The sequence below is a fragment of the Hemicordylus capensis genome, chromosome 12, assembly GCF_027244095.1.
Source record: "Hemicordylus capensis ecotype Gifberg chromosome 12, rHemCap1.1.pri, whole genome shotgun sequence".
NCBI lineage: Eukaryota > Metazoa > Chordata > Lepidosauria > Squamata > Cordylidae > Hemicordylus > Hemicordylus capensis.
The window spans coordinates 4857068-4871664 of NC_069668.1; the positions used below are offsets into that span (position 1 = coordinate 4857068).

A 14597-nucleotide genomic window follows, 5' to 3' on the forward strand; every position below is an offset into this window, starting at 1 on the left:
GAGATTAGTCAAGTGCACTATTTCCTTAGAATGGTTTGTTTCCTGTCTGTAGGCATCTTTGGTTGGAGTTTGACTGTGTTAGTCCTCCGCTTTCTCCCTGGAAAGCTATCTAATTTAGTGAATGTTACTGCCTGTTGTGGCAGCGAATCCCACTCTACACCCAAGTAACATGCAGAACGCTGCCATGAGGTCTGGGGGAGTTGATGTCAGGGCAGGCTTTCCTCCCAAGTCAAAGAGCAGCTGTAGGGGACCCTGGTCTAGGAGTAATGCAAAGGGATAAAGTATATCAGAGGAACATAGGAAGTTGCCTTATGCCGAATGAGAGTATTGGTCCGTCTAACTAAGTATTGTCTACACCCAGGATTCTCAACGTTCGGTCCCCTGATGTTGTTGGACTTCAGCTCCCATAGTCCCCAGCCCCAGTGGCCTTTGGTTGGGGATTATGGGAGTTGAAGTCCAATACCATCTAGGGACCCAATGTCGAGAATCTCTGGTCTACATGGACTGGCAGCGTAGAAACTCCACTTTTGGAAACTCTAAAGTTTCAGGCTGGAGTCTATCCCAGCCCTGCATGGAGATGCTGCCAGGATTGGACCTGGGACCTTCTGCATGCCAAGCAGATGTTCTGCCACTGAGCTATGGCCCCATCCCCACAGAGAACGGGTAAGCTATAGCACTTCTCCAAGACATCTCATTTCCAGTGTGCAAGGAGTTTGAAAAGAGGGAACATTCAACGCTGTGATCTTCACGTGAGAGCAATCTTCTGCCACCTCATCTCCTGTTGGTGGGAGCCTAGCAATAGTGGACATCCATCTTTCTTAACATTTCTCTCAGACGTGTGCTCCTGTGGTATGTTTACACAGCTGGCCATTCTCTGCAACTTCCTATGTGCTGGTCCCAGAAACCGCCAACCTTTCGGTGTCCTCTTGGAGAGGGGCTGGGAGCCGATCGAGATCCTGGCGTCACGGGAGTGAGCTGCCAGATCAAAGGCTCTTCCTGGCCTGCAAGATGGCGCCCGCTGCTCTCTCTTTTGCCCCTTGCACAGCTCTTCTACACTCTTCCTGTTGAAAGAAAGCTGGCCTTCCCCCCCCCTTTTTTTGCAGAGGAACAGCTGGAGAGCCTTATTTATATGAAAATGATAAAAGTGGCACGTGCTACATATGCATTTTTGTTGTTAAAACAAAAAAGGAGTCTGTTAAAACGACCAGGGGTTCTTTGTACTTGGATGACAGGAACAGCTGTGCACTTCAGCTTTCCGGGCGTAAGTTGTGAATCTCCATTCCAACCATGTCTGTGTTTTGCCATAAAACCTCAGCGTTCTCGGCCACCCAATTTCCTGGCACCCATGTGTCAAAACACTGGGGCTGAAAAGAGATGTTCTGGAGACCACGGGAGCACCCGTGAGGGCCTCAGCCCTGTGTCCGCTCCTCCTCTTCTCTCCCTGGGCAACATTCAGGACTCTAAAACATGTGAAGTGATGTCACTGAGCTGCAAATGTCCCCTCGCCACTTGACTGGCTGTGTGGGCAGGAGAGGAAATGACATCATTCATCTAAGTTTCCTAGAATGGCGGCCGGGAGACAGAGAATATGCTGGAATGATGGGAACCCTGCTGTCTCTGTGATGGCTACTTTCAGCCTGAATCACTGCATCAAGAAGCCAATGGCCATATTTTATGGCAGTGTCACCTATAAACACCTCCCTCCAACTCGCTTCTATTCCCTGCACAACCAGCTGCAAAGGAGGAATCCTGGTTACTCAGACCACATCTTTGTGTTTTGCAGGGCTGCACAAATCTGTCCCACTGCTGTTTTTGGACTACAATCCCCATAATCCCCATTCAGCTGTGAAACTCACTGGGTGACTCTGGGCCAGTCACTTCTTTCAGCCTAGCCTACCTCACAGGATTGTTGTGAGGGCAAGCATATCCATGTACCTCTGGGCTCCTTGGAGGAAAAGCAGGATATACACACAAAATGTATGAATAATCCCCAGCACCAATGGTTAATAGCCAGGGGCAGTGGTCCCTCTATTCCCCCCCCCAACTTTGTGCAGAATGAGTTTTGTTCTGAGCGGTAGTATCAAGGCAGTGTGTGCGCACCTGCCTTCAGAATGGGGCCTTCCTGATCCAACCTAAGCGGAATCTAAATTGAACTGAACAGACATCCAAAAACTTGTGAGCGTGCACACATGTGCTTGCCTTAGAGGGAACAGTGGCCAGGGGTAATGAGAGTTGTGGGCCAACGTCTGCAGATCCTCCTCTCTGCAGTGCTAGATGACCGTTATAGAAGGATCCCTTTTGCAGAGCGACTATGCCCCTGTGGCTTAGGACAGATCAAAACTACTGAGCATGTCCTTCTGTACTGCTCGTTATATAAAGACATCCGTGCCTCACTCGTCCTTCCACTGTTGAGCAAGTATCTGGGTTGTCCAAGCCAATTCTATAGCTTTCTGCTACTCTCTGACTTGCCATTACATATAGCGTTGCCAGGTACTGTGCAGCTGCGATTGGCGTCCGTCAGAGGATGACCGGCTGTGAGCCCTGATAGCCTTAATCTGACTCTGGAGAGTCTTTACATTTGCCCACGTCTCCCTTTTCTGTGTTTTTATTGTTTTTAATGCTTTTTGTAATTATTGCTTTTAATGCTTCTTGTAATTTTTAATCTGGTTTGCTCAGTTTTATTAACATATTATGCCCCCCCCCCTTTATCTCCTCTGTGCATTTTTGGAATAGAAATAGTATTAGGAATAGAAATAAAAATAGTATTATTATATCTCCTTATTTTTAGCTCTTTTAGTTCTTATGGTATTAACAGGAACCGCCTTGGGGTTTTCTTTTAACGAAAGGCAGTATAGAAATGTAAAAATAAATAAATAAATAAAATAAACAGGTATATATGTAGTCATATTATCTATTTTAACTTGTCTCCTTATCTATTTTAATTTGTCTCCTTTTAAACGCAATCATTCTTAACTTTAGGCCTTTTATGATGTGTATTATCATGCCTTTATCCTCCCGTATTTGAAACCCTTATTTACTATTAGTCCTTCTAGTGGATGAAATTTTATGCTGGTCTCTGACCGTAATAAAGGTTGATTGATTGATGATAGTACCTCTTAAAAGTAAGATGAGTTTGACAGTGGCACCAAATACTTAGGTAGTGATGGATACTCCTTTGCTCGAAAACTTCAAGGAGAGGCCGGTCAGCCAGCTGTTGTGGGGGGTACTCTAGCTCCTGATTTTCTACATCAAGCAGGGGGTTGTAGATTACCTTCAAGGCTTCCTCTAACTCCATGACTATGATTCTGCTTGAGCTCACATTTTTAAACTTGATTTTTAAACAAGTTTTTAAATCATTGTGTATTGTATTTGAATTTATATTGGATGTTTTAATGTGTTGTGAGCTGCCTAGGGAACAACTGGTTGTAGGGCAGCTAACAAATAAATAAATAAATGATACAACTTTATTTATTTTAGCAATTCCCTCATCTCTTCCAGCACCAGCCCTCCTTACTGCTGCGTAGATCTTCATTCTCTGCGAACGGGGGAAATGGTCAAATCCATACAGTTCAAGACACCTATTTATGATCTCCACTGCAATAAAAGGTAAGCCCTTCTCCTCCCCCCCACCCGCCCCGGTGTTGCGGTGCGGCCTTGCTAAGCCAGTGAGGTAGGTTAGGCTGAAAGAGAGGAGGACTAGTTTGTCGAAGGCTAGACAGTGATTCTGTGGTCAGGCAAGAATTTGGGCTGAGGTCTAAGGGCCTCTTTCACAGACTCACATGGCAGGTGTGTGTGTGTTTTAAATGTGGCCACATGGTGGTGTTAGTGCCAGCCAGGACTTCAACCGGGTTCCCTTCCTGGCCTTTGCACTGTAACTTCTGTTGGTGAGCCCCTTGTAGCTGCAGAATGGGGAAAGAAGGGGGCCTCCTAAGCCTTGGCATATGTTGTAATGAGCATTACAGTGATAGAAAATGGCTTCCCAGTTGCTCTCCTTTTTGAAATTTTCTTCATTGTTTTTGCCCTTGCACTTCATGCCCTGGCAATCATTTTAAGTGATTTATTACATAAAACTTCCTCCCTTCCTCCCACTCTTAATTCCATTGTATGGAGGGGGGAAACAAAAAAAAAGAGGGGGGAGAACACTTTCAACAAATAAGGCACGGCTGTCATGCCCGGCAGATTTGCAATAAAAATCAGCAATGTGATTATTTTCGAGGCTGAAACACTTTTTTAGATTAATATGTGATGTGCCAGTGGCGGTTTTTCATTTGAGTCACCAGAGAGAATGAATTGTTTTAAAACGTAAATTGCAGGAGGTATAACAGCAGCATTTGGGGGTTGTGTTAATGCCTTGTTGGAAGGGTGGAGGGTTGATTCTTACAAGGAAGCCCCATCCCAATATGATCATGTACATAGGAACTCACAAACTACGTGAATAAATGAACCGGTAAAGAGGGGCAGGGCAAGGTTTGTCTCTTTCAGACTAATTGCAGTCAGGTTGTTCTTTTATGTAAGAATGTAGCAGATTAAAGCCTTTGTCTCAGAGCAAGCTCACATGAGAAATGCTGAATCATCCCTGCTGAGCTGCCTCCCTAGGCTTCTCCTAAAACTTTTATATTATTGGTAGGTTCAAAGGCTGCCACCACCCCCTGGGTCTACAGTACGTCTCTGGGCTTGGGGCAGGATAACCCAGAAAGCAAAGATATTCTCTTAATTTGACTCTTGGACAAGTACAGAAATCTTCCACGTGCAAGCCTACATGTGGTGAGAAAACTGATAGCTGCTGAACAGCTGAGGATATGTTTGTATCAGAGGAAAAAACCCCTTCGCCCCCCCCGGACCTTTTTTCTGAGTTAAAAACCAACTCAGAGAGGTTTGTGAAAAGAAAAGCTTTAGGCTGCAGACTGCTTCTGTCTGAAGTTTTTTAGCTTTCTTAATTACACTCAAAAATACTTAGTATATTACAAAAATAGGTTGTCTTAGGCACGTTTATAGAGAATTTTGCAACACCCTAGGTAGAACGTTGGTAGGGTGTTGGCTAGTGTTTCTTATTTTAATTACATTGCAGGAACACACACATAAAAGGAATATAATTTCTAATGCAAAGTCTGACTAAAACCCTTCCCTAGACTAAACTTCCCGAAGCCTAAGCCCAGGCTTCCTTTTCTTGAACTCACCAAACTCCAGAGGAGAATTCAAGCTTCCTGCCCTCCTGACTTTCAAGGATCCACAGAGTCATTTCCCTGCAGCCATTCCTCCTGGCCACATGTCCTTCTCTAATAAAGAACTGCCTTCTTCCTCCCAACAGTCCTCTAGGTCCCACCCACCTGGTGTGCTGATTGGCTAAGTCCAGGAGTTCACCAGCCTGTCAGTCAGGACAGGGTTAACTTCCAGTTAACTCTTTAGGGGAAGGGGTGGCTGATTGCTACAAAGAAGAACAAGCCTTTTGCATTCACTCCAGTGTTTCATAGATGGGAACCAGAGCATGTGTGTACTTGTGCCTTCCCTGTTCACTGGATCACTGCATGAGGCCTCTCCTTAGCCACCATTGTACATTCCTAGGGGCTCCACGCTGTGGAACATGGTGTTGTCCATGTCCTTCAGCTTCTGTGGCTTTTCCTTAGCTGAGGAATTCCTTGTGCTGTGATTGAAATAAATTCTTTGCTGTAGACACTTCAGAAGAAACAGAGCTGCCTCTGAAAATGGCAGCTCTGTATCTGATTCCTCTTCTGTAATGTCTAGAACTGCTTTTTACGAGTAAAGTTCCCTTCCCCGTGCCCTCCAAGTGTTCCTTCTTGTTGGGAGCCTAGCTGAATTGTTCCCTCTGGCCTAGCTGCAATGGAAGGGGAGCAATTTCACAAACAGCCATATCAGAATTGAATGGAGCCCCCTGTTTTGCTGATTTTTCAGGTGCCCTTGTATAAGGACAGGAAAACTATTTGATCCTTAGAGTGATCCCTCACTGTGTGACTGGTACTCAAACGAGCTTCACTTGCGCATAGTAGTGCCTGAGCATAAACAGAACTGAAGCTGATCAGCTACCTAGCATTGTGACACCGTCAAGTCCTGTCTGTGGCTGAGATTCATTATTTGTTATGACACCTAAAAGTTTCTAAGTGCTGTGCATAGACTGAAGCTGGGGAGTGTTCAGCTCAGTAATGCCCCTTGCTCTCATTTCTGACTAAGCTACCATTTTGGAAAGTCAGTAAGTTCTTCTGAGATAGGGACTCTTTCACTCACTGGCTGGCCAGACCTGCTGATCCACATGATCTGTCAGAAGGAAGCTCTTCAGCCTTCTGTGTCTGTTGGGCGTGCTTGGGAAGGAGCAGAGATCTGAGAGTCCTTGAACCTGAAGCCTGAGAAGTCCTAATCCCATTTGCAGCAGCATCCTAGTGCAAACTGGAATTCTTGTTGATGGTTCCAATAATAATAATAGTGCAAATACTGAGCCATGAAGCCCTGGCCATGGAGAATGAACTGCTGCAGGATGTTGCTTCTGTTCAGCCCAACGTGAAGAAATGAACTGATGGCAAGCAAGCACAAACCTCTCATTAAAAGACACTGTAAAACATATACAGTTCCTCTTAAAATATAGTGATAGATTGTTTCTGCCTAAAAATAAACGTTGGCTTTGGCACACACACGCTTCTTCTTGCTTCCCCCAACTCATCGCGGGACCCTCCGAGGGGGTCATGACCCAGGCTGAGAATCATTGGTGGTGTGAAACTCTGCACACAACATGCTATTGTCATACTGTGGGCTTCAGCCTTGGTCCAAATCACGGGCTTCCAAATGAGGGAAACACACAGCTTGGTGATGTTACGGGAGAGAGGAAGAGTTAGACATAGGAGTGCTGTTTTTGGTGGCAGCCCCGTGTCTTCTGTAACACCTGGGAGTGTCTTAGCAGTTCAATCCTTTGTGTCTACAGGATCCTGGTTGTCATCTTGCAGGAGAAAATTGCTGCCTTCGACAGCTGCACATTCACCAAAAAGTTTTTTCTCACAAGTAAGCATCACATTGAGTTCCATTTCATTGCCTCCCCCCCACTCCCACCCCCCAAATGGTTGTGGCTGAATCATATTGGCGTGGGTGGCTCCCTCAGAAATCCATTCCACATGGTCACATGGTGGCCAGCTCTGGAAATCCCATAAGTGTGCTGAACACCCAGGACTCTTAATAATGTGGGATGCACAAACTCCTTGAAAGTGTAAGAATTTTGCAAGGAGAGAGATGGGTTCTTGTGCAATCTCCCACTCTCTAGTCTGCTCTTGGAGGCTTCTGGTCTGTCAACATTCCTCCATCATTCTCTTATGAGGAGTTAGGAATTATCATGAGAATTTGTGGCTATGAATTGAACCATACATCAATCCTAACCTAGAATGGTGTTCAGGATGCATTTGGAATGGAACACATGCAGGGACAGACGGCCAGTGCTTCTCGGCTCCTCTGGCTGTTGGGGTGGGCTTGGCTGTGGGGGCTATTGTGGAGAGAGCGCCTTCTGCACTTCTGAATTTGCAGCGACCTCACTGGTCACATGCAAAAGAGACCCTGCTTAGGGAGGGTGCAGTCTGTCTCCCTCTCTGTTTTCCAGGCTGCGTATCCAGGAGCAGCTGTACTGAGCTACAGGTATACACCCCTTCTGCTTTAAGGTGCAAAAATGGGGACAGTGCAGATGCCACGACATTTCTCACACCGTACATATGCCAGAATGGCTTAGTCAGCCTGCCAAAAGAATGGCCAGCCTTTGGGGTGCACGTAAGTGGTTGGGAGCTGCTGTTTTTGGCTGGCTTGGCTCTGGCTGTTGGTTTATTTTATTAAATTTTTTTTGTTTCTATTGGTGTTCACAGACGTAGTGCCAGGGCACACTAGTGAGTCATGAGAGGGGCTGAAGTGCATGCAGCTTGGTGGATTCAGCCACCATGCTGGACACATCTGCACTCTGTGCCTCCTGGCCTAGGGAGGCCCCCATGCAGCATGGATTCTCTTGGGGTTGGGAGCCCCAGCTACAGCCAATAGTTTCAGGGGAATTCAAGCAGCATCTCCATTGTCCCCACCCCTGAACTCTCTGCCTGGGCAAAGAGAAGGTGGGATGCCAACAGGCAATACAAATCTAGCTATGCCACACTGCAGAAAAACTGAGCATAGAGGCACCTTTTTAACGTGGTGATTCTCTTGTGTTTAGCAGGGGGAGAACAACTGGCCCTATCCAACCCCAGCGCAGCATTCCTCCAGTGGCTGTTGCTGGTGTCTGCCTTGTGTTTCTTTTTAGATTGTGAGCCCTTTGGGACAGGGAGCCATTCTATTGATGTATTTCTGTTTGAACCACTTTGGGGACTTTTGTTGAAAAGTGATATATAAATATTTGTTGTCGTTGTAGTAGAAAAACTGCCTGCCGGTTGTACTTCGGAGCTGGCTGAGAAAATACATACTGTATTTACCCAAATGACTCTGGTTTTAAGATGACCCCCTTAAAAACAGGTTATTCCCATATTTACCTGAAAGGAACAGGACTCTGAATTCAAGGCATCAAAGAACTTGGGGGGGGGGGAAACCTAGGCTTGAATTCAAGTACATACACTCTGTATCTTTTTGAGGAGAAAGTGAAGTGTGTCACCAACTTTTAGTCCAGAACAATTATGCGGCGAACCCCTTGGATGACTCCGGCTGGGAAATGGCGTATAAGTGTCTACATAAAGAAGCATGGACACGGAAGGCGACTTCTCCATAGATAGGTCCCCTGCTGGCGGCAGCAAGTACCGCGCTCTAGGGAGACCCAAGTTCACCCGGGCAGAGGCACCCCTCTCTGCTTGTGTACACAGAACCCTGACTGTCTCTCGCTCTGTCTTCTGTTAACTGCAAACCCTTCCCGTCTTTTGAAGAGGGTGAGCAAGGCTGGCCTTGATGTATATTTGTTTACTGGTTTTTGTTTTGCCCTCCCCTGCCCACAGCAGCAGACGCTTGCTTTCACTAAGAGGAGACTTTAGTCCTTAAAAGGAAAGCTGAAGTCTAGTATGTGTAGAATTTTTGGGGTGGGGGGGGGTGGAATTGCTTTGTATTTAGCGAGTCTCTGTGTTGCAACACTCTGTCTCTCTGTGTGTATTTTCAAGCTGGGAGCAACTTCTTTGCTTCAAAGGAGGGGAAAAAATAGTGACGTGTTTGGAGTAATCTTCAAGTTACCAATAGGTGTCAGTTTCTCCCCACATCATGGCTGTGAGATCTCGAGGAACCAGCCCTTGGCTACAGAGAATCTGGCTTGATTTTACGGCCTGAAGTGATGGTTCTGTAGCTGCTGCTGATACCTGTTCCATTCAAAGTGTGAAATCAGGGCTGCAGACTCTGCAGGAGCATCTAGTGAAAACAAAATCCCTTTCTGATTTCCTCGCCTTGGCTTCTTAGCTCTCACCCCCCCCCCCCCAGCCCACTCCAAAGTATGTTGAATCTCTAGAAATTTTGGAACAGGAGAAGGTTTGCCTAGAAGGCTTTCTCGACTAACCTTCTGTTCTTAAGGCAGGCCAACCACCAGTGTTCCCTGTATCCAGGAATTTCAGATGTGGATGACTACAGCTCCCAGCATCCCCATCTGCTATGGTCTTTGACTGGGGATGCTGGGAGTTGTAGTCAACAACTGGGATTCTCTGTTACAGGGAACACTGCCAACCACCCCTACATTAACACCCACCCACACCCCAAGCTATATAATATAGACAATCTTCCTCTCAAGGGCTGTGTGTGTATATATGTGCAAGCATATCTTCTTGCTTGCCTGCAACTTTTAATCCATTTAATCACTTACAAACCTTTTTTAATTGATTAAAAAGGCACCCCTGTTTAACAGGACAACTCACCTAAAACATGTTCATTGTTTTAATTATGTTTTTGTCCTGCCGTTTCTCCAAAAGCTCAGATGGTGGAAATGATTCTTCTCACCCCAGCCACCCGCCCTGGCTTTGTCTTCACAACAGCCCAGTGAGGCTGAGAGTATGTTAGGCGGAGAGAAAGGGATTGCCCCATTGTCGCTCAATGAGTTTCATGACTCATCAGGATTCGAACGCATGTTTCCTTATTCCTAGCCCAACACTAACCACTAGGAAAAACTGGCTCTTGTGTGTCCAGTGCAAGTTCTACATCAGAGGAGACATTTCCTTTTAACTCATGCTCCCTCTAAAAATTATTATTATTTTTATTATTATTTACATTTTATATCCCACTCTTCCTCCAAGGAGCCCAGAGCGGTGTACTACATACTTAAGTTTCTCCTCACAACAACCCTGTGAAGTAGGTTAGGCTGAGAGAGAAGTGACTGGCCCAGAGCCACCCAGCAAGTCTGACTGAATGGGGATTTGAACTCGGGTCTCCCCAGTCCTAGTCCAGCACTCTAACAAGCAAGCCTATTTTCCATAAAAGGATATTTGTTTTAGTCATAAGCATATGTATGCAGATTTAATTAATTTACTATTTGATTAAAACTCGATTGATCAGCTAAGCCCTTAAAAAAACAACACCTAACTGTGTCCTCCCCACATTGTTGACATATGGAAAGTGACCAAAAATCAAAAAATCAAGCTGCGGCCAAGAGTACATGCACCTCTGTCAAGATCTATGTATTACTCTTTCCCTCTGGAAGTGACAAGGTCTCTTGTTTAATATTACATATTGTGATGCAGATGTATCTTGGCCTGCAGGAGCAAGTGACGTCCCGCTTCCCCTGACTCTCGTCATCTTTGTGCCGACGTGTTCTTTGTCTCTGGGGAGGAAGCCGGTGATTGCAGCCATTATCTGGCACCACGTTTCTATTGACATGCTGCAGCCGAGTCCCCGAAGAGGCTATTTTCTTGAAGAATTTAGTTGTGTGCTTATTCTGTCCTATATTAAAAATGATGATTCTGCCCTTGGTACATCAAATTGTACAGATACATTACTTATTTAAAGATATTAATGCAGGACTGGTGCCTTGTGTGGCCGGGGTAGGCGGGTCGTTTGAACCTAACAAGGTCCTCCTCCTGCTGGGTTGGACTCCTGCAGAGGGCAGACGCACACTCAACATGGCTCTGACTCAAAAGATTTCCCAAGAACGCTCGGCTCAGAAGCACCTCATCTGTGCTCTTCAGGCTGTTTACCTGGTCTTGTCTGTGCCTCGGTGTAATCGTGTTCCCAGTTCAATGCCTGGCAGCATTTCCAGGTAGGACTAGGAAAGACTCCTGCCTGAAACCTTGGAACATAGGAAGCTGCCATATACTGAGTCAGACCCTTGGTCTATCTAGCTCAGTATTGTCTTCACAGACTGGCAGCGGCTTCTCCAGGGTTGCAGGCAGGACTCTCTCTCAGCCCTCTCTTGGAGATGCTGCCAGGGAGGGAACTTGAAACCTTCTGCTCTTCCCAGAGCAGCTCCATCCCCTGAGGGGAATCTCTTGCAGTGCTCACACTTCTAGTCTCCCATTCATATGCAACCAGGGCAGACCCTGCTTAGCTAAGTGGACAAGTCATGCTTGCAACCACCAGAGCAGCTCTCCTCTCCTTGGAGAGGCACTGCCTCTCAGCGCAGGCAGTACTGAGCTAGACCAACCCAGTGGTCTTGACTCTGTATAAGGCAGCTTCCTATGTTCTTATGAAGATGTTTTGGCTAGACTTGCCTGCTTGAGAAGATCCACACCGCTGGTACTTTCTGCCATGTTGCTTGACTTCTCGAACACCCAGGGAAGCACTGGATCCTTTTCCAAGTGCAGCATCTTAAGACTTTGAGAGCCAGCCGGCCTCTCGAATGAAATTCCTCATCTTAAATGGCACTTCTGGGCAATGTGGACCCCGGCTCTCGTATGACTGTATGACACTAGTCATGGCCCTTGTGTGGCTGCATCTCCATGAGCTGATGATGTCTTCTTGAAGGCAGCACTTCAACTTGCTGGCCTGCTTGAAATGAAAACTTCAAGTGAGGCGTAGGAGCTTTGCTTTAAATCCGGCCAGTTTTGCCGGACTGGGCAACGCAGCTGTCTTTGGTTAGGAAACGGCTTTAAACTCCTCCTGCCCTATTTGTGTTGTGTTCTAAATAGGCTTTGTCAGGTATACCTCCCCCCCACCCCCGAGGCCTCAGGCTGCTTTGAAGACAACTTCTACAACCGGCAATGGCCCTTTTGGCCTATGTTTTCCAGGAAGATTTTTATCAGTTTATATCTGATACTAGTATTTTTAAGCCAGTTATAATAATGGGCGCTAGCTCCCCCCCCCCTTTTCTCTATTCTTTCTGTATTGGGTGTGTTTTTGGGGGTTGTTGGGTGTTTTTCTTTTTTTTGTCTTATCCTTTTTCTCTTTTTCTATCTTTTGTTTTTCTCCCTTTGTTCTTCACTTTTTTCTCGGTTTGTCCCACGATGTTTTTTCTCTCTGCGGGGCATGAACTGAATGCCGCCCCCGCTGCCCATAGTGCTGCCCGGTCCGGACCCTTTGCCGCTACCTTTTCTCTCCTTGCAGCTGGTCCGGACCCTTTGCCGCCGCCTCTGCTTCATTCCTCGCGGCTGGCCTGGAGCCGCCGCCGCCTATGCCTTCTTGCGGCTGCCGCAGGCGCTTCTGCCCTCCTCGTAGCCGCCTGTGTCAACTCCGCGGCTGGGCAAAGCAGCAAACATGGCTCCCTGGTGCCCTGGAGCCACCGCCGCTTGTGGCCTTGTTTTCCCTCCGACCCAGTCACCAGCCGGGCGGTCTCCGGCTGGGCCGCTGGCGGCCTCCGCGGCCAGGCCGGGCCCTTCGCAGTCGCCTTCCTACCGCCGCTGGCCTCTGCTCCGCCCCCGGTCCCCGTCCCCGTCCCCGGTCTCTGTCTTCCCGGCCCGGTCTCCGTCTCCTCTGGCCGAGGCGGTGGCTCTGCCGCCGCCTCGGCCAATTTCCCCCGCCACCTCTTCCCTGGCTTCGCGGCGGCCGCTTCTGGCCTTTCCATGGCCAGGCGAAGCAACCAAGATCGCTGCCTGGTGCCTGTCTCCGTTTCTGCCTCGGCCGTCCTGCACATGCGCTCCGCGCATGCCCAGAGCGGCCGAGGGAGGCACGGACACACGCCTGGGTGTCCACGGATGGACACAGGCATCTTATTATAGAGGATGTCCTCTATTTGAAGACTATATATTAAATGGATTTTTGGGACTGGGAGATAGGAGCTTGCTCCATCCACTCCACGCATTGACTTGGTATTGAAGTACCTCCGGGAAAACCCTGATGGCTTGAGGTATGCTTTTGTCTGGTTCCCAGCATGGCCCTGATAAATGCAAATTATAGAATGGACCTTTTGAGACCTGGCTAAGATTTTTCTGCCTGTGACCATGGAGAGCCACTCCTAGTCCAAGTAGACGGGCCAATAGAGTCTGAGGCAGCTCCATATGTTTCTCAGAATATCTAGTTCTCCTGTTACCAAGGTGCTCTAGCAATTAGCTTTCTCATGTTAGCAGCATCTTGGTCGCCAGAGCCCTTGAACTGTCAAGGGAGGATCGAAACAGGAGGAAGCCGAAGAACAATGGAAGATGCTACGGGCTGGGAGAGTGATGGCATTTCTATAGGGCTTTTCATCTCAAATGGGAATCTGTAAACACATTTGCAAACTATATTACTTCATACCCTTTATAAACAAGCTTAATTTATCCCATTTTTTGGAGGAACAAACAAAATTTTTGTTGAAAGGGCTCAATGATCTGTTGCCATCTTCTGGGAATAAACAGTGTCAGGCAACAAAGCGTCCCCTCCTATCCTTTATTTACTCTTCATTCCCGTTCTACACCTCTGTTTGCCTTGGTCTGTTACCATTTTGGTTAGATTATCTGGCTGATGGAGGGTGGTGGATTCCAAGCAGGGGAGATGAAGAACCTTTGATCTTGAAATATGCTTGTGTACTTCCGGTCGCAGAGTGACTTTTATGCTCGTGGGACTGTTTAAACTCCCGTACTTTGGCACAGTTTGTCAGTTCTGTGGGAGCACCTAAACATCTCGAGGGGCCATGGCTCAGTGAGAATTTCACATGCTTTGTGTACAGAAGGTCCCAGAAGACTGCCCTTGAGTGGCCCATCATTCTTGGCTGTCTTCATGGTACATGCCTTTTCACCCACAGATAGATCCACAGAACTTCTCCATCCATAACTCGATGGTGGAGCGCATACTTTCACGCAGAAGGTCCTGTGTTCAACACCTGGCATCTCCAGAGAAAAGGATCTTTGACAGAGGGGCTGGGAATGACCTCTGCTTTAGGCATGGGAGAGCTGCTGCCAGGCGGAATGGATAGGACAGGACTAGACTGGCTGAGCTCAGCATGGCAGCTTTACATCTTTTTCAGTGCATGAGAATTACCTTGCAGAATCAGACCAAGTGGGGTTGGTGCCAGGTTACTCGGGAACAGGTTCTGGCACCCACCAATGGCAGATGGGCCCAGGACCCCTCCCAAAATGGCATGTGAACACGTCTTGGACAGAAATGACTTTGGTGGCAACCCTGTTTTCTAGGCAGGGAAGGTCTGTGAAGGCATTATGGCTGGGACTCTATCTTTTCTTCTTATACAGCCATCCCTTGCCAACCGTGGGTTTCCCAATCGCAGTTTTGAGTATCGGTGACGGGGTCTCACCAACCATGACCCGAGT

At 47.4% G+C, this 14597-nt stretch overlaps 1 protein-coding gene across 18 annotated transcripts in view; it reads left to right on the forward strand.

Annotated features, from left to right (window-relative positions):
* BCAS3 (BCAS3 microtubule associated cell migration factor) overlaps window positions 1–14597 on the forward strand; it is a 535871-nt gene that overhangs the window by 83304 nt on the left and 437970 nt on the right. For all 18 annotated transcript variants that reach the window (XR_008311725.1, XR_008311724.1, XR_008311723.1 and 15 more), the window contains 2 exons: window positions 3499–3606; window positions 6929–7005. Coding sequence is in view for 15 of the 18 variants with exons in the window: in XM_053274524.1 (XP_053130499.1) it covers window positions 3499–3606; window positions 6929–7005 (185 nt within the window). In the remaining 3 variants the exon portion in view is untranslated. The remainder of the gene's footprint in view (window positions 1–3498; window positions 3607–6928; window positions 7006–14597) is intronic.